Genomic DNA, 27,980 nt, shown 5'->3' with positions numbered 1-27,980 from the left:
AAAAAATTGAGGTTCTTTGCATATCCCTGCTTCAACCCATAAGAAGGTGTTGTATGCTGGTAAATAGGCCTCCCCTTGGTTTTTTAACATAATAAGAAAAAGTTGATAATTTGAACAGGAATCTGAAGACATTTTGTTGCGGAGCTGTTTATCATTTAAAATGTCAAAATTCATGTAGGAAGTAGATTTCGAAAAAATTGACTGAAAAAAACACTCATCACTCACCATATCAGAAATAGGAACACGAAAACAATACGAAACATACAAAAACAAGGTTTTACAAATTATATTATAAATCTTTAGATGTTTTTTTGCGTAGCGTCAGTCGAAGAGGTAATATTTATTCACGGAATGCCGGGTTGATAAATTTTGTTACAGCACTTTTGTACAGTGGATTAGATGCCTGGAATGATTTTAAAAGGTAAGATTAACTTAACTTAATCTTAATGTAACAAAATACGGTACCAATGTTATAAAACAAATAAGTGAAAATATCAGGATCTACTTGAGATAACGCATTTAATTAGAAAACTGACAATGATATTTAGAATAGCTGACTGATGTAAATTTCTATTTAATTAATAGTTAATTCAAATTGAAATTTTTTAGTATGATTTAAATATAGGAAGTTGTCGACTTAAGCCAAATGTTGTTTATAAAAAAAACATTTCAGTAAGTATATCTATACTTTTATAAGGTTTTTATATAAAATTAATTTTGTTTCAAAAATTATTTCTGAATGAAAAACGATCCTTAAAATTGTGAAACTCTCTGGCCTGTTCAAATGAACTTTTATCAATCCAGAACTAAATTAAACCGAGGAACCTCGATGCTTTTTATTCAAAATTGTTGAAGGATTTTAATATCAATATAAATAATATAATATTAATAAAGAAAATAATAATGACAATAATAAAAAATTTACCGTAGCCCATTTAGCTATTTTTCTTTCCATTTCGAATTTTTTGTACTCCTTGTTGTCGTGAACGGTGACGACGACCTTCCAGACGACCAACATAATGACTCCGATCATTGCTACTCCACCGACAACCGATCCAATAATCATCAACTCTGATACACATTCTGAACAAAATATGAAACACGGTCATCATCATTGAATGCTGTTGAACCTTAAAAACTTAGCTTTTCAGTTTACCTTTTTTTGTTTGCAGTACAATTGAAGAACTCCTCAGGTCGTAGATGAACTTCGTCGTACACTTGGTTGTGTGAGATTCACAAAATATTTGATTCGCTGACATTTCTGATGTAATAAAGCAATAACACTGTGTGAGTCATCAAACATAATTAATCAGAGCCTCGACACTCTGTTAAAGAAATATTTAAACCTGGAAGTTGATTCACCGGATGAATGTTGGTTGAGCATTCGGAGTGACAGATGTGATCATCTGGTTCGAAGAAGCAAGAGGCACAAAATTCATGTTCCTGGCAAACGTCGTCACTGCATGTCTGATGATGAAATCAGCAAAAATAATTTTCATGAAAAAATTCAGTCACCCCGACGTGGTTGATGAAACAATTAGACTCACCGGACATTCTTCACAGGTGTCTCCTATGAACGGGCGATCTTTTGCACATTGACACACGCCGCAGTTGCACTCACCCACTCCGTTGCACAGATCCTTTCAACAATTTTATGACGTAACGGATAATATTTATGCGGTTGTTGTTTGAAAGCATTTTGACTTACTCCGTTGGAGGCCAAACATGTCTTGTTGCTGGTGGGGCAGTCGCAAGCTGACCCACTGAAGCCTGGCCGGCACTGGCACTTACCACAATGGCATGTCCCTTTGCCTGAATAATAAACCAAATTTATTTTACAACGTCGATCGTCATTGGAATGAGTTCGTGGTAAATTGTTGCTGCCCACCGTTGCACATTCGTCCCTGTATTTGTTCACAATCATGGTCGTTACACTGGCATTGGGGGCCGGTGAAAAGTTTAGATGGATCACTTGCCCTGACTGGTTGGCACGCACACACTCCACAGTCACATGTGCCTCTGTTCGAACACACCTGACCAGTTGTAGGGCTGACAGAAATAAAAAAAAGTTATTATTGATTCAAAAATTAAATCAAGTTAAAAATGTGGAAAAAAATTGAGTATGCAAATTTAGTACAGATTTGGCTGCACAAATGACATAGTTCCCACAAATCCACGTGGTAAATAGAAAAAAATTTCTTTTAAAAATTTGCGCATGGGAAAAACACGTTTTAAATTCGGAAGAAAAATAAAATTATTTAAAATATTCAAAACCTGACAAGCGACATAAAATAAAGGAGGGACTTATTTATACAGGCTTTATAAACCGAATGATATTTTAATGATGATGACTCGCCTCCTGCATGGAAAATCTTTGTCACCAGAACGTTCAGTGAAGCACTGGCACTTGTCTCCGTAGTAGCCTTCATGGCACTGACACGAGCCACAAACAGCGTCTCCGTGCATGTTGCACACGGAATGGTTTCTTTGCTGTTGTTGATTTTAAACTTTTTGATAAATGTTTTAATTTAATTTTTTTTAATTATAATTAACAAATAAATATTTGAGTAAAAGGAAACTAACCAAGTTGATCTGGCACCGACAATCGCAAATTGGTTGAATGTTTATTTTAACTTTTTCGTGCAAGCCAGCCGGGTGAATGTAAATTGTTTGAGGGTCACACGAGTTCGTTGATATTGTCAACTCAAACGAAACCTTTTTTCAAATTTATTTGCTACTAATTCATATCTACAAAATTTTAATTCGGAAAAGATTGTTTAAGAGTTTACAACTAATTTTCGGAATAAAAGCAGTCTTAAAAATTTTATATTGCATAACCACGGTGGTGGTGAATGTTAAGCCATCCATTGACGCACGTGCCATTAAAAGCTTGCATTATAACATTAAACTAACAGACGACTGCAGGCTTAAAAATAATAATAAGAACTTTTTTATGGAGGCGTATTTACGTTTGCTTTCCCTCATTTTTATTCCAGTGTTTTTTTTCGTTAAAAGCTTCTTAATTTTACATTCAGCAGAGATTCAGTTTTCTATTTTTAGTTTTAATTTACAAGCTAAGTCTAATTTGGAAGTTCATAATGTTCAAAATTTTGGCAGAAATGTAATTTTTTCTGTCAAGTCTATCTGGTTTGCCCTTCTGATTGGATTTTTCAGCTAATTTTGTTCTTATGAAAGCATGATCTTTCACGAAAAATCTTTTCCGCCAGTCAAATATTAAAAAAATTTATCAAAGAAACCATTTATGTCCGTGCTCTTTAATTATTAACATGTATTTTAAAAATTGTTAAAAACGATTTGAAGAAAATTAAAGAATTATAATAACCTTTTGTCCAATTTTTACGTTTCTGCAATGCCCACCTTTTATCCATTTGTTACTAAATCGTCATAATTTATTATGTACAAAATGAATAAAAAAATTTAATTTTGCAAGAACATACTCTGTATTGCATTGGCTTCTCATTTGAATATCCACTTTGTCATTTTGAATAAATTGCAAATTAACAGAGCTATGAATGTTCTGAATTGACAAAAAACAAACAAAAAAGAATGAAGTTCACGCCGACACATTTTATTTCAACTTGCTTACTTCGTAATTTTCAACGATAAATTGATACATGTTGTTGCTGTCACTGAAAGCGTTTCCAACGATACTGTTTGGTAAGTATTTAGTTAACCTTTTGTATTCATCTTGAAAACCTTTAACAAACGTCATTAAATGGATTTGACTTGTTTCGAACAAATGGATAAGTTGACCGACTGACGGGTAATCCTAACAGTAATAAGAGTTTTATTCTTCAGTGCAAGCAAAAAAAATTCAAACTAAAAATTTCGTCAAATACAAAGTTTTTATAGTTTTGTAGTCTTGCTATTTTATGACGACAACTCTTTATATCGATCAAATAGAGTTTGCTTGTTAAAAATGTCTTACTAACTTGTTCACGATCTTGCGTATAAAAGCCTGTGGAATTTAAATGGCACTGCAGATCGTTGGGCTCGGTTATGCCAGCAAGCTAATAGAAATGTTTTGTTCATATTTGTTAAAAGAAAATTAAAACGACGTTAATGTGATATAATTAGTAATGATTGTTTTGTTTCTTGTTGAATATACATTTAAGCTTGCCAAATTTTTCTTACGGCTAAATGTCGTTGGTGGTCGCAGAGTCAGAAATTAACTGTAATCACAAATTTATTGAGATGACGCTAAAAAAATTTCTCGCGAACCCCATTATGCATAGGAGATTTGTAAGATGTGCTACTCATGTGCTGGGGCATAAATGAACTCAATGAAAAAAAATCCATAGACCAGTTAACAAACAAATCATTTGTGGAGGTTGTCACAGTTAGGGTCAGGTTCAGTGGTGGATCTGTGGAGGGCGCTAATGTTGTCTAGATCTGCCACTGACCGTAAAAACATCCAACTAACCTTTCCATCACCGGCCGTGTGGAACTTAGCATCAGTTAAGACAATTATCATTTTTCTCGCTTTCTCACTCCAACCAATGTGTTCCTTTGTATGAGTATGTTGCAATAATTTTAGACCAATAAATTATGTAAATATAGTTATAATATAATATTTAAATTGAAAAAAGATTTTCATAAATTGCAAATTTTTAAAAATGAAAATGGCATAGAACGGCAAACTCTGTAGCGTTTTCTCTATCAGGAGATTGGTTTTGCATTATAACTACCCTACATTAACATCGTTAACTTAACGATGATGGCGTTCCTCAATTATGTAAGGTGTAAAACACGAACACATATTCATTGCTTAGTTCAATATTTTTCATGAAAACATTTTAATAATATTTATTTGATTATTTAATCTAACTTTGTCAAAATTCAGATCAAATGTTTTTAGATTTAGAAAAAAACCTGTTAACCTTGCACTGTACAACTTGTGCAATTGCATCGAACCATCCTTCTGGGGAGTCATAATTTTGACTGGTTTTTGAATTTTTTAGGGCATCCTACAAAAATAAAGTTAAACGTTGAGATGCATTTATATTTAATTCATTCCATTAATTAGTTAAATAAATTGATAAGGTTCAAGACAAACAACCTTAAATTTATAGATATTAGAGGAAAGGTTGTATTGGTTGTGAAAGCTGTATGGATCCAAAAACTTCCTGAACAAACATCGTGCTCGTCAATAAATTATTATCATGACAATGAAATAAAAATGTTGCTGTATAGAAAATTTATCTAAATATTTCTAAACTTACTCATAATATTTAATATGCCTAGAAAAAGGCATGATGTTTTTGTCAACAAAACCTCCCAGACCCAGCTTGACGTTATTTGAGATGCTGTGCAGCCGACTGACTGCAATGAATAGCGAGTTAAATGTTTTGAAACATTCAATTTCTAATTAACATAGTATTTTATACGATCACAATAATGAGATGCATTTGTTGGGATTTTGGTAACTTTATTTGTAGGCAAAGAGTATTAGATGAATAGATCTAAATCAGGAAGGAGTTGTTGTAAGATAAATTAGGAAATATATTTTTCCAGCATATTCGCAAAGATTTTCTGATGATATTCGATAGATAGAAATACTCAAACAGCTAAGCACTTTTCGTTACCATGCATTTAGCGGGCAATAAAGGATTGATTGAAAGAAAAAAAGACGCAAAAATTTAAAATACCAACCCAAATTAAAACTGGCATGACCTGCCGTTTGACCAACTACCTATAAACTAAGCGACACATCTATGTAAGTACATGTCAACTAAATTCTAAAAAAGTTCCTACAGTCAGTTGTAAAATCCCGTTTTAAACAGCAAGAATTTGTCAGTCTTTTGTAAATTTTTATATCATTTCTATTAAAAGTTTGAAACCAATATAAATTAATTAAATTTTATGGAAATATACAAATAATATAGGAAAATTACTACTTTAAATAAACAAGAATGAAAAAATGCGTTCTTATTACACGAAAACGGAAGTCGTTTAATGGTTAGTTAATAACTCGATGGTGTCATTTGATAGGTTAGCAAGTGATTAAAATAATATAATCGACGTAATTATTGCTGAGGTTAAAAGGAATGGCGTTATAATAATTGAAGTTAAAATTATTTCTAATAATTTCAAATTTTTTGAATCATCGGCGAATGGTAATCTTTTTTTCTTCCAATCGTTCAAGCCATTATAATTACAAAAACATTGAAATTGATCAGGAAGAAAAAACATTCCTTCACCTAGTTGATCCACGGCCTTGCTAAGATCTTCTTTATATGATTCCATGGTAAATGATGAATCGATAAGAAAGTAGATTTCAACCGGGTAATCTTTGGCCATTGTAAATGTTATTAGCGTCTGTATCTTATCATCTTTTATGGTTGAACAGTTTAATAAATAAATGAGTTAATGAATGAATGAGTGAAAGAATGAATGAATGAATGAATGAATGAATGAATGAATGAATGAATGAATGAATGAATGAATGAATGAATGAATGAATGAATGAATGAATGAATGGATGAGTGAAAGAATGAATGAATGAATGAATGAATGAATGAATGAATGAATGAATGAATGAATGAATAAATGAATGAATGAATGAATATAAATAAATAAATGAATAGATAAACAATAATAATAAATAGACAAACAACAGCTACGTTTCGAAAATATATCAAATGGAAAATATGTTAAAAAAGCAGACTCGGTCTGGCCCTGATGGTGAAATGTTGAGGTGATAGCTGCATTGTTTGGTCAACATGCGTGCCTGATGGAACGTTCTACAGTTGTAAAAAAAAACTACTACATCAGGAGTTGATTTTCGTGTTTATTTTATATTGATGTGTGGGTAATTTTGTTTCTATTGTTTATTCAGATAAGTATTGGCTAGAAAGTAATAATTAAGTAATTACAACATAGGAGGTAAGTTCTTATTTGAGTTTAGAGTTTGAAAATGAGTTTGGCTTTTTACATTTTTATGCATTTAAAATGAATTATCACGTATGACGATAATTTATATACACTAATTCTAGATGAATAGATAAAGTTATGATTGAAATATTCTATTTTAATTTGAAAAAGCAATTCATGCAAAACTAATTTCACAGCCACCATTTTTAATTGCACAATTAGATCCCAAACTTATCATCAATTAAAAAACTCAGTTAAATTGTAAGATGCCATCTCTAAACATTCGAGTAAAATTTTAAAAGCAAAGGTTAATAAGCGTTTACGTACTCGTTCAACTGTTAAGCCTGATCTGTAAAACACAATATTATTGAAGGAACATTTCAACTTTATCAGTTGTGGGCCAAGATCACAACGGGTCCCCTCAAAATTGATCTGCGTGATGGTTCGTGTAGGAAACCTCTACCACCCTTCTTTCAATTCAAAGCCAAATTTTATTAGTACTAAAGCACCATGCGACGTTTATATACTTAATTATATAAAATTAATTCATATTGTTGTGCAACGAAGAATCATAAACAATGAAGACAATGACGAGGTTATGGCTGGCATTAAAATTATATAAATTATTAAAATATAACAAAACACCTAGACAGATGATCAACACCATCCAGCCACAACAACAACAACATTTAACGCAAAAACAACAACAGAGCCACTACAACAATGGCACAACGAGACAACAGTCCTAACATCCAAGCACCAGGCACATTGCGGTGCCGCCGTCATACAACTTGAACAGTTTTGTTGCCGATTGCATATGTTGTTGTTGTTGTCGTCGTTATCGTCGTCGTTGTTGTTGTTGTTGTTTGCCCAGGTCGTCAACCCTGATTAAAATGACATTTATAATGTTACAACACATAGTCAAAATTGAAATATTGCAATTATATTGATGTTACGCACTGCACAACCACACTTTATAACTTTATAATGGAATTTATTAATTAAAGAACATTTGAAATCTGTTATTAATATTGAATGAAAAAAAATTGCTGAATTTCATAACCAAGACACGGTTTAATTTTGTCCACAATTAAAAAAAATAAAATATTACTCCAAAAAAAGAATTCAACCAACTGATGAAAACGAATATCCACAATGTTACAAATAAAAAACTTCTCATGATTTTTACTCATGTTCGGCGAATTTAAATTTTAAAAAATAGACACCAGTATAAGCAATATTATTATATATACCATATATACCATATATATATATATAATTATATTATATATACAAATATATTATATATATATATATACATATATATATATTTACACACACACACACACACACACACACATATATATATATATATATATATATATATATATAGAAAGAGAGAGAGAGAAAGAGAGAGACAGAGAAACAGACACAATGTGTGTACAACGCATGAGTTTGTTTTTACTGAAGGTGTGCAAATTAGTGCACTTCTCCACTGTACTGTAGTACTGTAGCAACATTGAAAAGCCCAAGAACGCGGTGTTCTGGTAATTATGCAGATAGTAACTTTTATCATAATTAGTCCAAATGATGACGCTAATTATCCTGTCGATTTATAATTGAATGCTTGCTAGTTGCTGTTATTAAATATTTTACGCTATTAACCTGTCACTAGTTTGAAAATATCTTCGAAAGATTCAATAATGCAAATTACTATTGCATTTTCTTTGATGTTTATTTGAATCCAAGATAATTTTTCATTGACAATAAGATTAATAACAATAATAAGAATAACGACAACATTAATAGGAACAATGACAATAATAGCAGCAATAATAATGTGGTAGATCTGATGAAATATTTGCCATATCGGCAGTCTTCTTAAATATTATTTACATCTTACATACGTTACCGAACAAACAATAGTAAAAATCGCCGTGATAAATGTTTTTAGATGTAGGTAACGAGTCACTCTGCGTTATCGTTGTCATCATTATTAAACTATAGAGATTTTACTAATTATGAATCAAATTCTGTGAATCACCAAACTCGTTCAATCGTAGATAGATACAAATTAAAAAATATTAATAGCATAAAATTCTATAGAATAACCCATAGACAAATATAGAATATACCGATGACAATTAATTTAAAACACGAATTTATTGTTTTAATTTGTTTTCAAGTTTATTTTTATTTAATATAGTTTTATAAATTTTAGAAATAATATATATTTATATACAATAAAAAGATATACTTTTTCCCCGTAAATCATTAATGGAAAAATGTTTGTCTGAGATGTGATGAACGTTGTGCGAGTTTGAACTAAGTAGAGAGCTGGGAAGACCCAGAAGGAAGCCATCCAACATCATTAACGTTCAATTTTAAACATTGAACGGAATTCAAATTTCATTACTAATGGCGAATCCTCGATCCTATATCAAGAGATTAACACGTCATACGTGAAATGACTATCTACTTATTATCGTACATTTTTCCTGGAATTTAGGAGAACGATTAACTCTAAAAGTATCCACTAGAGATAATTAGTTACTCATAGTCCTGATAGCGATTGTTTCAGGATGTGTGCAAATTACGTCGCTAATTCTCCAATCTCATAAACGCTTCACCATATCCACCGTAGAGTTTGGCTTCGTTTATTTTGCACTTTGTGACGAGGAAATATTTAAAGACGCATTTAAAAAATTTCATTTTTACATTTACAGTTTTTGAAATTTCTTTTCGTTATAAAATAGAAATTTGAGTTTTTATGTAGAAATCAATTTTATGATTGAAAATTGTAAACTATTGCAAAAAAAACATTGTCCCATTCAATTAATTAATTAATTATCCCGAAAAAGTAAAATAATCATCAAAAACAAATTAAAAAACTGGTTTTGACAACAAGAGGTAAAAACGAAATAGGGTACAACATATTTGGTACAATTATGATTTTGGTATATACCCTAATTGCTGGCGGATATTAACATTATGAATGAATAACATCTCATTGTGCGATTGTTGGGCTGGCTGTTGAGTTCTAACAACCTTTAACTTACATTACGCGCAATTACACGGCGGCAAATTACAGAACAGAAGAAGCATAAGTGATTAAGTTTTTATTCTAATTTGTCTCACCAACCCACCAGAAAAGCGTAATTGTTCGGGCCAACTTTTTATGATGATTTTTTGAAAATTAGGTTAAATATTATTTTAGATGAAATCTTTGAAAAAATGTAGCCTCGCATTTTAAAAGAGCCACATTAGAAGCTCACAACGAGAATAAGAGTTATTTTATATCGAAACTTTTATATCACTTAAAACACGTATACAGTAATATTTATTTCTCAAACTTTTTGCACCAATCTATTGTTTTCAATAAAGAAAAATTAATTTAAAAAAAAATGGTGAATCTTTAGTAATTTTAATTAAAAAAATAAGCGAATTGAATTAAAATAAAAAATGATATCATATTTTTGAGGGATATGAAAGGCTGGAAATTATTTCAACGAATTCAGCATTGGAACAAAAGGTGATGTTGAGTTGAGACGTTAAGAAATATATAAAAAATTGAAAATGATGAAAATAAAATCCAAAAAATTGAAATCAATATTTGAGAAAATAAAAATTGATTGTTCATGATCGCATAAAAATATTTTGTTGAAAGTTGATTGAATGTTGATATAAATTTATAATTAAGTGACCCCTATCAAGCATTGAAATAAAATGTTGTAAACAATTTTATTGTTACAAAGAGAGAAGTAAAACTGAAAATTATGTTCAAGTGTTTCTAATTCTGAAGCAGATTGTTATCGGCAGAGAAATGAATGGACTAGCACTGGAACTAGTCCTTATTCAAACCGTATATGGGATTTCTATATCTAGATACTGCATCTCGATATAAGGGGCTGACATTCTGAAAGAAACATAAACAGCAATTTCTATAATAATAATAATAATAATAATTATAATAATAATAATAGTAAACGTAGTCATTTCTATTTCATTAATGCATTAACATAATGTTCAAATCACTTGTCACTGAAGCATGCAAGCAAGCTTGACTGAAAAACGTAAGATTTAAAATCGTGAAAAAATGATAGACATCGAGATTGCAACATTTTTGCTTATTTTTGGTGAAAACACTGTTTAAACAAAATGAAAAAATTAATTTGATTTGGAATCTACAACTTGATCTATATTTTGCAAGCAGTAACAAATTGTGACTAGTGATTATTAGGAAATATTTATAATCTTAAAAAATGAACTGGAACCTAAACAATAAACATAGAAAAAATGCGTCGTAAAAACAAAAATTCAATCCCTAAAATTTGAAAAAATTACCAAGGCCCATTTGGCATTTTTCCTTTCCATCTCGAATTTTTTGTACTCCTTGTTGTCGTGAACGGTGACGACGACCTTCCAGACGACCAACATGATGACTCCGATCATTGCTACTCCACCGACAACCGATCCAATAATCATCAACTCTGATACACATTCTGGACAAAATTTAAAACACGTTCATCATTATGATTAACGATATTAAAATTTAACAAAGTTGTTGTTACTCCTTGTTGACTGCAATATGATTGAAGAACTCCTCAGATCGTACATGAACTTCGTCGTACACTTGGCCGTATGAGATTCACAATATATCTGATTCGCTGACATTTCTGAAGTAATAATAATTTAAAAAATGGTTGGCGTCATAGTCAAATTCATTAACACTCTGTTAAATAAATATTTAAACCTGGAAGTTGATTCACCGGATGAATATTGGTTGAGCATTCGGAGTGACAGATGTGATCATCTGGTTCGAAGAAGCAAGAGGCACAAAATTCATGTTCCTGGCAAACGTCGTCACTGCATGTCTGATGATGAAATCAGCAAAAATAATTTTCATGAAAAAATTCAGTCACCCCGACGTGGTTGATGAAACAATTAGACTCACCGGACATTCTTCACAGGTGTCTCCTATGAACGGGCGATCTTTTGCACATTGACACACGCCGCAGTTGCACTCACCCACTCCGTTGCACAGATCCTTTCAACAATTTTATGACGTAACGGATAATATTTATGCGGTTGTTGTTTGAAAGCATTTTGACTTACTCCGTTGGAGGCCAAACATGTCTTGTTGCTGGTAGGGCAGTCGCAAGCTGACCCACTGAAGCCTGGCTGGCACTGGCACTTACCACAATGGCATGTCCCTTTGTCTGAATAATAAACCAAATTTATTTTACAACGTCGATCGTCATTGGAATGAGTTCGTGGTAAATTGTTGCTGCCCACCGTTGCACATTCGTCCCTGTATTTGTTCACAATCATGGTCGTTACACTGGCATTGGGGGCCGGTGAAAAGTTTAGATGGATCACTTGCCCTGACTGGTTGGCACGCACACACTCCACACTCACATGTGCCTCTGTTCGAACACACCTGACCAGTTGCAGGGCTGACAAAGGTTGACAAACATTTTTATTGAAACTAAAATTTGAATTAACTTTAACAACTCCTGTAAATCAGGAATCATGGGTTGGTGAAATAGGCATTATAAATTTATTGGGTTTTCTAAAAAATGTTGGTTCACTTTATGCAAGGAAACTCTTTTTGATCCGGACGTTCAGTGAAGCACTGGCACTTGTCTCCGTAGTAGCCTTCATGACACTGACACGAGCCACACTCTGCGTCTCCGTGCATGTTACAAATGGAACTTTTTCGAAACTGTTAGGCGTGGAAAATGCTTCATACAAATTTGTTTATTTAAATCTGGAAAAAATCCATAATAATAAATTGTAATTAAAAGCACGAACACTCTCACAGGAACATTGGCAGATTCCTTCAATGTCGACTTGAATCTTCTCGTTGTGGTCAGGAAGGTCAAACAAAATTGTTCTCTTGTCGCAAGAAGATGTTGAAATTTGAAATTTAAACTTGGCCTAAAGTTAAAATTGTTAAAATATCTAAAATATTTTGCAATTAGCAATTCATTTTTTATAAATATGGAAATAATCGATTTAAAAAAACTTTGAAACGAGATTTAAAAATGAGAATGGTCAACGCACTTTATCATCTGGATGGACTTCTGGACAATAACTCTTGGAGGTGAATTCTGCTCTGAATTTTAATAATGGAGTTTTTGTAACAGTTTCTTATTGTTATACATTTTTTGAAAAACATTTTCTGTATTTACAGTGATAAATAATTAAATAAAATTTAGAAAAAAATTAACAACTCACTCATTCGGACATTGACTCTCGATGACCCAGTGTAAATCATCCCTCGGTACATCATTAGACACAAACTCTACCTTTTTTTGTATGCTCTGAAAGATTTTTGATTTGATATAAGTACATCAAATTTATTTCAGGGTTCTTTTTTCATGAAAATTTTTAAAAACTTAAACAGAAAATTTAAGCTTGAGATAACTAGCAACGAATTATTATAATTATTATTATTAACGTGCCTTGTAATTATCAGATATGAATTTAAATGGATCACTCTCATTAAAATTTTCTTTGAATGGAAAGAATAGCGAGTATGGAAGGATTTCTTTCAATTCTTTATATATGTTAACAATTCTATCCTTCCAGTCGTTTATGAACATGAACAAATGTATTTTTTTTAGTTCAACCAAATACTTTACTTGGCTTACCGACGGATAATCCTGAGTGAATATCATTAGTGAACTACTCAAAATGTGCTTTAAAATAAGCAAAGTTATAACAGAAAGTTAATTTATGGAAAAAGATTTCACTCAAACTGTAATTTTTAAAAAATGATTTCATAGATATTCTATTTCATTTCTATTTCATAGATATAGAAGTCTATCTTCACAGATATAGAATGTTAGCAAACTTGTATCTTATCGTGTGTGTAGTAACCATTGGCGTCCAAGTGACAGCTCAAATCATTTACTTCAACTATGCCAGCAAGCTTAAAAGTTCAAATTTATTTTCAAGTTATTTCATGAAGCAAAATGAATTTGATTTTTAACAAATTTTTTTGAAATGTAAACCACTTTGCAAAAGGTTTTGTTAACATTTTGTGACTAAAGTTCAAAATTTAAATCAGGAGTCATGGAAATAAAAATTATTACAAACATGACATTCTTTTCAATCACGATAAAAATTTCAATTTCCCATTTTTGAAGCAATATCAACAACAAAATCGACCCCCAAAACAAAACATCAACTACTTCAGCTGCAGCAAGCACCAACAACAACAACGCAACAACAACAGCAGCAACAGCAACAACCCAACAACGGATACTACTGACAGATCGACTTCACAAAATAAAACATAATAACACAAAACAAAAGAACCTTCCCATCCCCGGCATGGTGAAACGCTTCGTCGGTAAAGAGGATGACGAGTTTCCTGGCTGGGTCACTCCAACCAATAATTTCCTTCTCAATCAGAAATCACATCGTCATTAGGTTCATTCGTACATTAAATTGACAAAGTATACTGCTTGCAAAAACATACGTGTATTGTTTCAGATAATATTTGATAAAAATGTTTTGTAAGTGTATCAAAAAAAGCGTTGTTTATTTATCTATCAGTCTATCATAATTTAATTTTTATAAATTTGTGGTTTCAAAATTTGAAGAAATGAAAGGAAGAACAATTTTTGATTCGAAATAAATCGTTATTAAATCCTGTGACGAACTTTGCACGTGACGATTTGAACAAAAGCACTAAGCCAGTCTTCCGGGGCATCATTATTTCTGATTTTTTCAAATTCCTTCACTTTTTTCTATATTAAAATTTATTTTAATTTAACTTAATGTGAAATAATTATAACTGCAGTAAGCACACTTTGAAAAGATCAAAATCCGTCGTCAAGTTGACTTGGTTCTTGAAGTTGTAACTTGTTTCGGTGTTATTTGAGTATCTAAAATGATGAAAAAAAAATATTTGAATCAATTAAGTAAGAAAAAATTAACTGATTGCATCTACGAAATATTCTTCAGATGAACTCCTATTGAATGTTGTAACAATTTTTTGTGTGTACATTGTACAACATTTTTTTTTTGATAAAATATTAAATATTAATTTTTCTTTTCATTGATTTTTGAGTCATTGTTTATTTTTTATGAGGTGGCCAAGAGTTTGAAAGAACACAAATCCCCATTAACATAGACAAAAATCAACCGCAATAATATATATTTGCGCATTCATTTAGGTTTACATATATATGTATATTGTATATACATAATGGCTGTCTATGTAAGAGTGTGTATATGTGTGTGTGTACGTGTTTGTATCTAAATATGTGCATGTGTCTGTCTGTCTAGTCTTGTTTGTCTGTCTATCTTTTCTGTCTGTCCGTTTGTCTGTCTGACGTCTGACAGTCTGTCGGCCTATTACAACTTACTCCGCAAATGGAATGATTCTTTTTTCAGCAAACAGTCCAAGACCAATTTTGACTTTCAGAGTTATTTTCTTCAAGTTGCTTACTGATTGATTAGTTTAAAAATTTCACGTTGTTAATCAATTCAATAAAATTTAGTATAAAAGTTACATAAAAATTTAATGATTGATTGATTGATTGATTGATTGTTGATAATTTCTATTTTCTGCGGAGTGATGATTCGTAACTTGTTAGTGCGCTGATACGTTTGAAATTATTATTAAAAATAAAAAAAGTAAAAGTTAACAGACAGTTGGATGGAGAAATGCATTTCTTTTTGATTAAACTACGCAACATAACTCTAAAATCTTCGATAAAAATAACTAAGTACTGGTGCAAAATAAATGCGGACAGACTCTTATTAACTTCAAATATTGAAAATTGAAAAAAATAATGACAAAAACTAAACACGCAATGGCAGTTGGTATAAGTTTAATATTCACGCATTTTAAATTAGAATTTTAAGCTGATTGGCATTTGTCGGGCCTGCCCTGCAAGATGTTCCAACCTAGCTCGTCAATGACTTGCAGGATGTGCTCCCTGAGAGGCTGCATGGTGCTGGTTGCATCGACGAGAAAGTAGATCTCCAGTGGGTGGTTGCGTGCAGACTCAAACTCAACTTCCAAATGGGTGATCTCGTCTGTGAAGATGGTGAAGATGATGATGAGGATGGTGGTGATGAGGATGGTGATGATGAAGATGGTGGTGATGGTGATTAGGAGGATGGTGAAAATGATGACATCATGCATAAATAATGATGGTGGTTAAAAGACGACGACGAAAGGAAGTTTGAATGTCACAGAACAAAAATAGAACCGTAATAAAATTATTAATATTAATCATTAATATTAATATTATTAACAACATTATGATAAAGATGTGAACGGATTAGAGCAACGAGTAAGAGAAGATATTTAGAGAGTAACGACGAAGTTAATAATCATTATAATAATTCATCCAGATATAAATTAATGCAATCAAGCGATCAGATCAACCTCGTGTATATGTTAATCGAAACTCTAATTGCTAAGAACTTAGAATCAGTAAACGATAAACAAATTCTAATCAGCTTGTAATTTAATTTGCAGTCCTATGTAAGATGCGGGCAACGATGATGGTGACGAGGACGAAGACGATGACGATGAAACTGACGACAATGATGATGACGATGATAATTCAAATTTTGAGCCGATAAAGTTGAAAATAAATTGAGAATGATCACAACAATAGCAGTGTCAATAATTATCCTAAATTTAAAAAAAAAATTTTTTGAATAATTCTAAACGCCTTGAAACAATAAATAAAATATGTTCTCACTATGTTTGAATCCTAAATAACACAAACAATACTTGTAGATGTCGTATTAAAATGGTATTCAAATTTGTCTTAATTAGAATAATGATAAATATTATAAGTGATAGCGATTGTTGTCGAATAAGAAAATGACAAAATGATGATACAAAAAGTAAAAGTAAAAGTATTGAGTAAAAACATTATTTTAATTCTACATGCAAAACGACATACTGATCCTTGTTTTAACTGAGACATGCTGTGGTCTCAGCTGCACAACTCTCTCGTCCGTTGATTCTGCCTCCAGATTCTGCCTCCAGTAAAATGATTATCAAATTGCTTTCATTGAATATCTTTATTTAGTCTATGTTAACGACAATTTTAAAATTTTAACAAAATTTCTTATAAGTCGGCATTGTTTAGTTGCGTCTGGTCAAGTTTAGTAACAAGTTTGATAAATAAAGTTAAAATTTTCAGACATTTAATGTTGTAGGCAACAGTAATTTGATTTTTTTATTTATTAACAAACACAATAGAACATATGTTAGATAAAATAATGTAACTAAAGTTAAACTAATAACTTTGTATAAATAGCGAATTATGTAAAAAAAATGATTGTGTGAAATATGCAACGTAACCAAGAGAATGGTTGTGTTTGCTTCGATTGAGACAACATCATTCGCCGGACACCTCTTCGTAGTTTCCTCCCACTCATCACATCTGCTACCTGTCCAGTTCACCTTATTGTAAATAAATACTGATAATTACTAAATACATAAGTAAATACTGCGTATAGGTTCGTATGACTATGTAAATGTTTAAAGATGATTAATGCAAATTTACATTTACCGGTAATGCAAAGCAGCTTCATGCAAATATTCAACTAAAGTTTATCGTTATAAGTTATAAAAAAACTAACATATAGTTGGTTAGTAATGAATGTCGTAAATCAAATTTTTTTAAAACATTTAAAAATCGTTTTGATGCATGTCAGTATAATTTGTAGAGGCAAAAAAATAATCTCTGAGTACGCAAGAATGAATAAAATAAAAAACAACCAAACAGAACCCACATGTGAGCACCAGGAACAATGCAAAGATGTCGATAGACAGCTGGAACAATCCATCTTCTCCTGGCATCCACTACCGGAACCTCCTCTCAAAAGGACGCCTGCTTCATTATTTAAAACTGAACTGTTTGTTGACTTCGTGTGAGTTTGTAAGAGCAATTTTTAAAAATAAATCTAGTCTTTCGTTAGTGTTTACTGAATTAAATTTGTTTTCATGATAATAAAAATGAAACACATTCAAAAACTAACCAAAAAATATCGTGATACCATAATAATATAGATTCAATTCGGACATGATAGCGATAACATTTATTCATCAGCTATTTGCACCCGGTACAAATAATAAATGAAGCTAAAAGATATTTTTATTTCGTGAACTTTTAGGACCAAATAAAAGCTCGCATGCAACAATCATGATGTGTAGAGCTTATTTATAACCAATGTCTTTTCTATGTATTGCATGAATTGCATCCACTGCACATATTGTAAGTTAACGAATCTGCGAGTACCTTTTAAATACATTCTGTCTGACTGCCAGTAGGTTTTCTTTCTGTAAAATTTGATAATTTTAAAAATTGTATAAACAAATATTTTTAATATTCATATTATTCTTTTTTTTACTTATTGACCAGAAATGTAACTCTTTTGTTAATTGGTGTTTTCAATTTTTCAATGTTAAGTTGTGAACGGTTCGCTCTTTCTATTTCAACTTACAAATATATAGCTTGACAAGACAAATTCAAATTTTTTTAAAATTTACAACACATTTAATTTAATTAAAAACTAATATAGAAAATTAATATCTGAGTTTTAGTGAAGATTGACGGTTAAGGTGAGTAACCAGTTTTCTTGCTCTCACGATGAGTCTCCAACATTCAAAATATTATTTTAAAGAATAATAAAAAAAATATGAGAAAATCATCCCATCCAAATGTAAATAAACAATTATAAATTCATCTATCTTATCAGCCGATGCGTCGATTAAATCCAACACAATATTGTTTTAATTGTCCTAAACACCTACGATCATTTCAATGTAATTATCTCTTGTTTTAATTTCCCATCCCAACAAAACCTTCCTTTTAAAACATTGCATTAAAAGGTATACAGTGTACAAATTGAAAAACCTTCAAATGACATGTCACTTATTAGATATTTTAAATTTTTTTGTCTTAGGAATTCGTGTTCATAATTATAAAAAAAAATTGATTGTACATTTACACAAAAATTTTCACAGATTTTATGTTATACAAAACACACACACACACACACACACAAACAAACAAACAAACAAACAAACAAACACACAAACACGTATCGAACTCAGTAAAAAGTTAAACATTTCATTTCCTACAAGATTGGCTAAATTCGTAAACTCTTAACTCAATTTTTTTTAAATTTAATTAGCCCACTTCTATTCATTTTGTTTTTACCATGTGCTGGGGCGAAGGAATTTTCCTTCGAAGACCTTCAAGTTATCTGTTATAGTTATATTATGCTGAGAATTGTTTAGTTTCAGGGATTGAAATTGCAGGTTCAAAAGTTTATTAGAAAAGCATATAAACTTGAATTCTGAGTTTGAGTTTTAGCAAAAAAGTTTGACGTAACTGGGGCTGTGAGATGTGACGACAACGAAATAACAAAGATCGTCAAAATACACGACATATCTTTCACGAATTGTTCGTACAGTCGAATTATTTTGTGTTCATATTTTTCAATTTTAACATTGTAATAAAAACATATAGTTTCAAAACAAATTATAAGTTCCCTTTCTTCATAGATTGCTGAATTTATTCATTATCCATTATCTGTTCAGTCATTCATCTTTCCATTCATTCATTCATTCATTCATTCGTTCGTTCGTTCGTTCGTTCATTCATCCATCCATCCATTCATTCATTAATTCATTCATTCGTTCGTTCGTTCATTCATTCATTCATTCATTTTTTCTTCCAGATCAAAAAGTGCACAACACAGAAAAAAGATTTCATAATTATATGCAATGAACGCTGCAATTATAATATATTTCTTTGGGGTTTTTATCCATTTATTATTTTTTATAAAACAATTATTTATTTATTAAATAATAATAATATTATTACTAATAGATTACACGTCGGTGAATAAAGAGCAAAGGTTATTAAAAATGCGTGGTTAGTATGTGGAAATTTTTTCAAACTGTTAATGTACATTTAGGTTTACGTATTTATTATTCCATGCTCCATAGATAAATTTTGCTCTACTTCATTTAGAAATAAATTGTACACATTCGTGTACAATTTATTTACATGTAAACAAAGCAAGCGACGTGCGCGCGCGCGTGTGTGTGATTGTTTGTAAGCTGCGCTGCTCGTTACATCATCTACCTGGAATGGAAATAAACTACAAACGTTGCGTTTGATAACTTGATCCGAAATAAGCAGCATATAAATTTGTCGTTAATATTTTTATCACTATTGCTGCTATCACTATTATTATTATCTTATTTTGAATTTTTCAGCCAATAAAAAATGTCTCATAATTATTATAATTATTTTTATTATTATTATCATTATTGAATAAATATTCAGTTATGATGCTGTCGCTGGTTGAATGCGACCGGTGAGACGTTGTCCTGCTCTGCAACACTGGACAGAATGACCTGCTGGTCTTCACTTCTCCTCTCAGAACTGTGCCACACACCGTAGCCGAAGTATATTATGAAGCCTGGCGAGATGTAGGCAATGTACATTATAGGTAGAGTAAAATCATTATAAAAGTTTTATCAAAAAAATTTTCTTTAGAAGATTAGTTATTATCCACAAATATTAATTTTAAATATTTTGTGAAAACTACAAGCTGACAGGCAAAAGGTTAAATATTCAACGTTAAAGATGTTTGGTATTTATTGAGTTTGATATTCAGATAACGACGCGTTTTTATAACGAAAATTTTTAAAGCATCTACCTAAAACAAGCCACACTATGAAGCGAATCCAAGTAGTATCGGAGAGAGTGAACATTAGGTAGATGTTAACCAAGACGGATGTTATCGGTAGGAAAGGTACCAAAGGGGTGCTAAAATTTAATGGTGTCTGGTTCCTTGGTTGTCGTTTGATGTGTAATGATAATAAAACTATCAGGATAAATAAAATCGCCATCAGGACAAACATATACCAAACGGGTTGTAGCGTTTTGCCGATGTTGTTCGATGTGTATAAAATTTGTTGATTGTTTACACCAGCTGAAAAAAAGTTGCTACTGGTTGTATTATTTTCATTTGTAGAAAGCGTCGGTTGTTTACCTAGGAAGTACGGTTGGCTGTCTGTTGGCGTGTTTGTTTGAGATACATCTGAACTGTTGCCGGCAACAAAAAATAGATGTGATCCATGAACGGACAGCAAACACACCACAACCCAGATACAAATTATCAAGATTGTACTTCCTATCACGTGTCTGCGAGATCTGTCATTTTAGTTTATACTTCATTATTTCCCAACTATATTTTAATATAGAATATTACCTAGAATGAACCAATAAAAAAAATTTAAATAACTCAAATGTTGTAAGTGATAAAATTGGAAAAAATAAAATGGAATAAAAGACAGACAAAGTCTTTACTTAAATGTTGGCTCTTCAGGAGAGATGTTGGTTGATAAGCTGGTCATGCTGCTATCCATTGGTTCATATTTACCTCTCGTTAATTTTATTGATAAAGGTTGGGAAATGTGTTTGGAGCTTTCTTCGCGCATTTCTTGTTTCAAACGCTGCTCCTCTTGTTCTTGACGCACTTTCGCTCTATACTCTTCGACGACGGAAGCTTCAGAAGCCGCTTCAGTAGTTGTCGCGTTGTTGCTTGTGGTAGGCGTTTTCGATTGGAAAGCATCTTCTTCAGCTTCACTATCATCGGCTTCAAAACGTGGTTTGATTTTTTTCACTATTGTCGTTGTTTTTGTCGGCACATATCGTACCTGTTAAAAATATTTTTTTGTAAAAAAAATATTATAAGCAAGAATTTTTGATGACACTACCTTACTGCCAGGTTCTGCAACTTTCAACAGTCCAGTATCTTCTCCTAATGATGCTTTTTCCGATTCGTTGCTCGATAGTCTGGCTTGCTTGCTGGTCGAACTTGCATTAGTGGATAAAATTGTTGTTACAGATGCAGGCCTGCTTGAATTTTCTGCGTTTAAACTTTCTGTAGTTCTTTCATTATTTAAAACGTTATCAGGAAAGTGATCGGTTGAGTTATTGGCGTGGAGTCCAACAGTTTCTTTCTGGTATCTGAGAATGAGAACACTGATAGCCACCATCGTGTAGGCCATCAGCGTTCCTAGCGACATCATTTCTATGAGGCTATCCAGGTCTAACAACAATGCTGACACTGCAACTAATACACCAGATATGCACATAGCCACAACAGGAATGTCGGTTTTTTTCCAGATTTTGCCAAGCCAGTGAAACATTAAACCATCTTGTGCCATTGAATAAATGCTACGCGGAAGTGGGTACAAAACTGCTAGGGTGGCAGCTGTTAAACCGCAAACGCCTCCAATTCCAATGGCAATTTCAGCCCCTACTATACCCCTCTGCGCGAAAGCTTTAGGCAGTGCTGCTGTCATGGCCAGTGTGTTCCACGGGACCAGGAGTGTAAGAACTGAACTGACGCTCAGATAAGCTAATAAGCATAAACTTAACGTGATGATGATTGCTATGGGGACGTGTCTTGTTGGGTTGGTCGATTCCTCACCCGATGTTGCTATTGTGTCGAAACCGACGAACGAATAAAAGCACGTCGCCGCGCCCGCCATCGTCTGTTAAGTTTTTATTTTCATTTGTTCTTATCTTTAAAAAATAAATAATAATTTAAAAATAATAAATGAAGATATAAAAAATATAATTAATTATTTTTCATGTGCAATAAAGTTTTTCAACGCCAAATGTTATTGAAAGTAAGCACGCCACGCACGTAGCATTTAATTAGGAAAAGTAATAAAAAAAAGAAATAAACCATTGAATAATTAACAATTTTCATTGGCTGAGCGATAAAGCTCATAAAGAAAAACAGTTATTTTATATTTAAAAAAAACTAGTTACTTTCTGCTAAAGAAAAAACGTACAACGAAAACAAAAGAAATAACAAGACAACAAGAAACAAACAACATAGAACAAAAGGAGCCATAAAAGAATGATATAAAACTTTTACTTACACCTCGAAAGCCAAATGGAAAAAATCCGCCCGGGGAATTAGTCCAATTTTCGAACCTTGCATAGACGAGACCGACACTTACGATGCAACATATTACAACTAAATTGATTACCGTGAAGATCATGTTGATTCTCAGTGAGATCTGTTAATGCAATTTGATTCTATATTGAAGATCTCTTCGTTAAACGCATTACATTCATCAGCAACATTCGAGCAATAAATGTGTCAAAAATTTAGTCTTATAAATTTTTTATTCGAATAATCTGATTATTCAGTAATTCATTGATGAAAAATGATTAATAAAACTCTTTTATCTGCATCAGTTAATTTGAAGCGTACCTTGACACCTATGCATGATAGTATAGTTACAACAATGATGAACCCAAGTGCAAGAACGTCAGGGTAGGAGTCAAACCATCCAGTCCCTTCTCTGATGCCAACCTTCTCCTCTAGCGTCCTTTTTCATTTTTTATACAAAAATTAAACGCACAAGGATTTTAACAAAATGAACAAAGTGAATCTAAATTAAAAAAAATGAAATTGATTACATTCTGATGGTGTCGTTGAAGATGGAATCAACAAATTGACTCCAGGCTTTTCCACTGGCGGCAGCACCGATGATGTTTTCAAGTATCATGTTCCAGCCAATCACAAATGCCCAGAACTCGCCAACACTAACGTAGCTATATATGTATGCAGAGCCTGCTTTTGGAACTCTAGCGGAGAACTCTGCATAGCAGATGCCTGAGTGGATATTTGGTAAGATGCATAGATGAGTTGGCAAATAAAAGTGTTCGCGCAAGCTAGTCTTATTTTCTAGAAAGCAAAATTATTAATTACGTCTTTTAAAATGTTAATTAAAATTTTATTGATCATTTATTTATTGAGAAAAAATAGTTATTGAATTAGTTATGAAATTGTGACCTGCAAGAAACGAAGCAACAGCCGCGACGAGAAAAGACACAACGACAGCAGGGCCCGCCAACGTTTTCGCCACAGTGCCAATCAGGAGGTACACACCCGCGCCTAACGTGCTCCCGACGCCTGCGGTGGTCAAATTAATATTAATTGCTTACCTGTTACAAGTTATTATTTATTACTGAATACAACATTTTCGTACGAGGAAAAAATTAATACGACCAGAAAGATGATGAAACTTAATGCGATACATGCAGGCAGTAACGTCGAGCTGGCGAAATGTAATTTGACGCAACGTCATTCATCAGTCTTTGCTCCATTTCAAGCAATAATTTATGCAGTAAGAAATCTCATATCTTCTTAAATATGCAATCTCATTGCTCGCTTTTTATTGCAGCACAATTCTATAAACGAAGCCATGCGCACATACGTTTAAACAGATTTTACGCGTACACTTCTTATTTCATGTTCGCAATCACATACAAAAACACACGTACACACACACGTACATATAAACACACCATTTATAACATTGAAGGTAATGTATGGATTTATATTAGAATAAATAAGCTATTAAAATCAAATAATGCCAACAAATGTGCTTAAATATATGAGCTGAAAATAAGTTGAGCGCAAATAATTATAAACTTATGGAAAAGCGTTAAGAATTGGCAGTGTAGTAAAATGCGTTGCTACACAGTGAAACCGGTTAATCGGACCACATCTGGAAAACAACAAACTCGTCAGTTTAAGAGACTGGTATTTTTAACCGATTTGATTCAAAGTCATGACTATTATTTCAAACTAAAAATTTTATGCGCATATACTTATCGATCGTGATACAATTTGGTTGAAAATATAGTATAAAAATAATTCGTTAAGTTATTTTGCTCAACTAGAACTACTTTTCAGATGTAAATAAAAACCATCATTGTAACTCAGCATTGGTAACTATGTATGTACAATTGCACAGTAAAAATACACACGTACACACAACACGCATACATGCACCTAAAAGTAACGTTTAAAGAATGTTTCACTCTTAATGTGCCTAAAAGAAGAGATTTTTTAAATTTAAAATTATTGATGTTTATTTCTTTTTTCAATTTTTCTATTTGAATGAGCTTGATGAAAATGTTAAAACTTTTTCGGCTCTAGAACTTTTTTAGATATGAAGAGAATTTAAATTCAAATGCAATTAATGAAATCAGCTTCTCGGCAGGCAATATTTTGTTGTAGCCGCAATAACTGCGGTCATATTAAGCAAACTGAGTTAGGTTTGCCTAAAAGAAATTGGTTTTGTTTTTTGAGATTTGGTCCTAATAAGCGACTGATTCCATTATTCAGCAGTCTACTTACTGTTTGCCATTTGTTCTTCTGCTAGCTGTATGTTTTATTGTGCTGTTCATTACGTTTTATACGTACGTTTCTATTGAAGTAATTTATCAATTCAAGGCCTTCAAGCAATATCGTTTTCAAAAATTTCAAAAAGAACGCTCTAGAAAAATTAATTCGAATGAAGAATATATAGTTGAATGGAAGGAAACTCGGCGGCTGAAAAATGTAACAGCCATATTCCTTCTTCTTGCGATATTCATAGCTATAAAAAAGTAAAATTCTTGCATTGTTTGAGATGTCTCGTTGTTATTGTTGTCATTATGTTAGTCTGAGGCAACTTTTTATATTGAAATGATTTTTACGGGATAAATTGCATGCAGGTAAATTAATGGTTTCTATGCAAATCTATCGTTAGTCGATACATTTTTTAAACACGAAGAACTATCAAGGTTCCTAGTTGGCCATTAGTTGCTAAATAAAATGAGACCAGAATCTCGAACGATCACTTAGTTAATACAAAACAACAACAACTTTATGACAAGCAAAAGTGTTGTATGAAGAAAAATAACAAAAACAAATAATTTATTATTTAAAAATGTGTACTATTATTTTATTTATCATTTGATTAATTATTAACCGATTTAAAAAAAAATCTGACAGACAGACAAGCAGACAGACAGACAAGCAGACAGACAGACAGACCTAGTGCAGTAAGATCGAGCACGCCGAGACATCGTTTCAGTTCGGTGTTCCTCAGCGTGCTGACGTCAAGTATTTTTTTCCTGGTGAGGGCGCTCCAGAGAGAGGTACAAAATAAATTAATTCTCTCCATCTAAGATGTTTCTTCTTCTCCTCCTTCTTTATCAAGCCATCAGATTCTTTTCAATTATTCTTTTTTTCACATTCATTTTTTTCTCTAAATTTTGCACATTGTATTTTTAGTAATTTTCATTCAATTCTGGTTCATTTTAGTTTTAAAAAAATATTTTTAATTAGTGGGTTTCAAGCAGATCATGTTAATTCAAGTTTGACTTGCTCTCTGAATGTTCAGACGTTTGAAGAAAATATTTTGACACGGTAAGATAATTTTAAACCAAATATAGACATCTTGAACTTGTAAACTTGAACTTGCACCAGAAACTCCTCAAAATGGAACTTTTGAATATAATCCTGCGTAAATGAAAAATAATTATATTTATAGAATTATATTAAAAAAAATTTACTCTAACAAAACAAATGAAAGGACATTTTTAATAGACAATATATTAGTAATTAGCCTAAGCTTCAATGAAATAAAAATCATAGAGCGAAAATTAAAAATATTGACAACATTACTCCGACTAAAATTAACATCGAATATTCTCTTTTTTAAACAGCAGCGTTTATTTAGCAGTAATGTTATATATAATTACTGTAACAATTAGAATCATACAATGCAGGCATAAAACATCGCCAATCAAAAAACATGTCGAAAAAACTTCTCCAATGAGAACATACCGGAAACAACATGCCGAAACATACGTAAGTATTTGCAATTTAAAGCAACAGATCAAAACTATGTATACAAATTAGTTGATGTATTTACAAAACGTTCTAAGGAAAATTCCAAGAACAAATTTTCCTTAATTGTTATTTCATCCGTGTATATTTATTTACTTTTCAGATTTTTGAAGTTAAGTTTAATAATCTTTCTTTTTCTCTAATCCAACATGTAACTTGAAAAAACAAAGTCTTCAACGGTTATAATTGGTGAAGGACAAAAACTTTATCTAAGAAATTTTTACAAAAAAAAAAATTTTGCATGTAAAAAAAAATTTCTTCGCTTGAATTATGTTTGCACGATTGGAGAAAGAGATAGTAACTACATTTTGTTTATTATTATTAAAAAACTCACAGAAAAACTTCAGGAATTTATTCAAATTTTTTCAAAGGCTCACATACATCTTTTGAAGAATTGCACATTTTTAAAACGTAAATTTATACTCTTAAGTGAGTGTGCTTTTGCGTGCGCGTCTGTGTGCGTGTATGTGTGCGTATATATGTGCGTGTGTGTTTACTTTTGTGTGTTGTGCTTGCAGGTTTTTGCGCGTGTTTGAGTGGCTGTGATCATGTTGGTTTGTGAGAGTGTATTTGAGTACGTGTGTGTAAATATGTGTGTGTATGTGTGTGTGTGTGTGCGTTGGTGTAAATATGTGTGTCTGTGTGCGTACCTTTTTGGTTGTATGCTTGTAAGCATATATTTGCATTGCATTATTGGTGAGGAGCGTAGTTGTTCTTGTCATGCTCGCGTCTAATGTTTTGCTAGAGGTTGTTGGTTTTTTTTGCTGTTGTCCGTGTTGTGGTTGTTTTTTTCTGTTGTTGCTCAGTTGTTTTAAAAAAAAAATAATATACACATACATTTATATTTAGATTCATTTCTAGTCATATACGTAAAAAAATTGTTTCAACAAACGCTAAAAAAATAGATTGTGAAATTCGTTAGCCTATCTGAATAAAAAAAGTCTTCATAATGTGCTTTACAAGAACCTGCAACCACTAGGCTGTGTTAATGCACCTATAAACAGTCAATAGATCCTACCCAGTGAACGATTAGAAGACAATGTTGCTAATTATAAGCTTCGCTGGCGTCGCGTAAATTTATTGACGACCTGCAACTCTGAACGCTGGCGTTCAGTTATTTTTGGTTTTAACGTTTGTTGCTGACTTTTACCTGGTCCCTTACCTGCTTGCTGTGGTGGTGAATGATTTCTAGTTTTGGTAGAAACATTTTAGTAACCTTAGAGTAATGTTAAGTCATAAAAAAGTAATAAAAATATATATAATATATAATATAAAAATAAATAAATATAATACATTATTATAAAAAT

The 27,980-nt window shown here is 31.9% G+C and overlaps 3 protein-coding genes across 3 annotated transcripts; all 3 read right to left on the bottom strand.

The window, feature by feature from the left end:
* Positions 1-340: 340 nt before the first annotated feature.
* HELRODRAFT_189201 (hypothetical protein) lies at positions 341-6,321 on the bottom strand (the record flags this gene model as incomplete). Its single annotated transcript, XM_009027268.1, has 16 exons — positions 341-403; positions 926-1,083; positions 1,157-1,261; positions 1,347-1,467; positions 1,548-1,640; positions 1,709-2,049; positions 2,382-2,490; positions 2,584-2,715; positions 3,344-3,395; positions 3,459-3,538; positions 3,608-3,790; positions 3,954-4,031; positions 4,445-4,528; positions 4,850-4,962; positions 5,296-5,343; positions 6,222-6,321. The coding sequence occupies 16 exons, from the start codon at positions 6,319-6,321 to the stop codon at positions 341-343; spliced, it is 1,860 nt and encodes a 619-aa protein (XP_009025516.1).
* Positions 6,322-10,213: 3,892 nt separating this feature from the next.
* HELRODRAFT_189200 (hypothetical protein) lies at positions 10,214-16,859 on the bottom strand (the record flags this gene model as incomplete). Its single annotated transcript, XM_009027267.1, has 18 exons — positions 10,214-10,810; positions 11,239-11,396; positions 11,648-11,768; positions 11,849-11,941; positions 12,010-12,235; positions 12,335-12,410; positions 12,517-12,619; positions 12,709-12,834; positions 12,961-13,012; positions 13,135-13,220; positions 13,362-13,562; positions 13,754-13,831; positions 14,221-14,304; positions 14,568-14,654; positions 14,717-14,792; positions 15,276-15,357; positions 15,820-15,951; positions 16,820-16,859. The coding sequence occupies 18 exons, from the start codon at positions 16,857-16,859 to the stop codon at positions 10,739-10,741; spliced, it is 1,893 nt and encodes a 630-aa protein (XP_009025515.1). The 3' UTR covers positions 10,214-10,738.
* Positions 16,860-21,265: 4,406 nt separating this feature from the next.
* Positions 21,266-25,144, bottom strand: HELRODRAFT_163387 (hypothetical protein; the record flags this gene model as incomplete). The annotated part of the gene is made up of 7 exons (XM_009027266.1): positions 21,266-21,619; positions 21,680-22,462; positions 22,859-22,999; positions 23,197-23,314; positions 23,406-23,601; positions 23,782-23,901; positions 25,135-25,144. 7 exons carry the CDS (start codon positions 25,142-25,144, stop codon positions 21,266-21,268), a joined length of 1,722 nt encoding a protein of 573 aa, XP_009025514.1.
* Positions 25,145-27,980: the final 2,836 nt, after the last annotated feature.

The sequence above is a fragment of the Helobdella robusta genome (genome assembly GCF_000326865.2).
Source record: "Helobdella robusta unplaced genomic scaffold HELROscaffold_5, whole genome shotgun sequence".
Classification (NCBI taxonomy): Eukaryota; Metazoa; Annelida; class Clitellata; order Rhynchobdellida; family Glossiphoniidae; genus Helobdella; species Helobdella robusta.
This window is presented reverse-complemented; position numbering and strand designations above follow the sequence as displayed.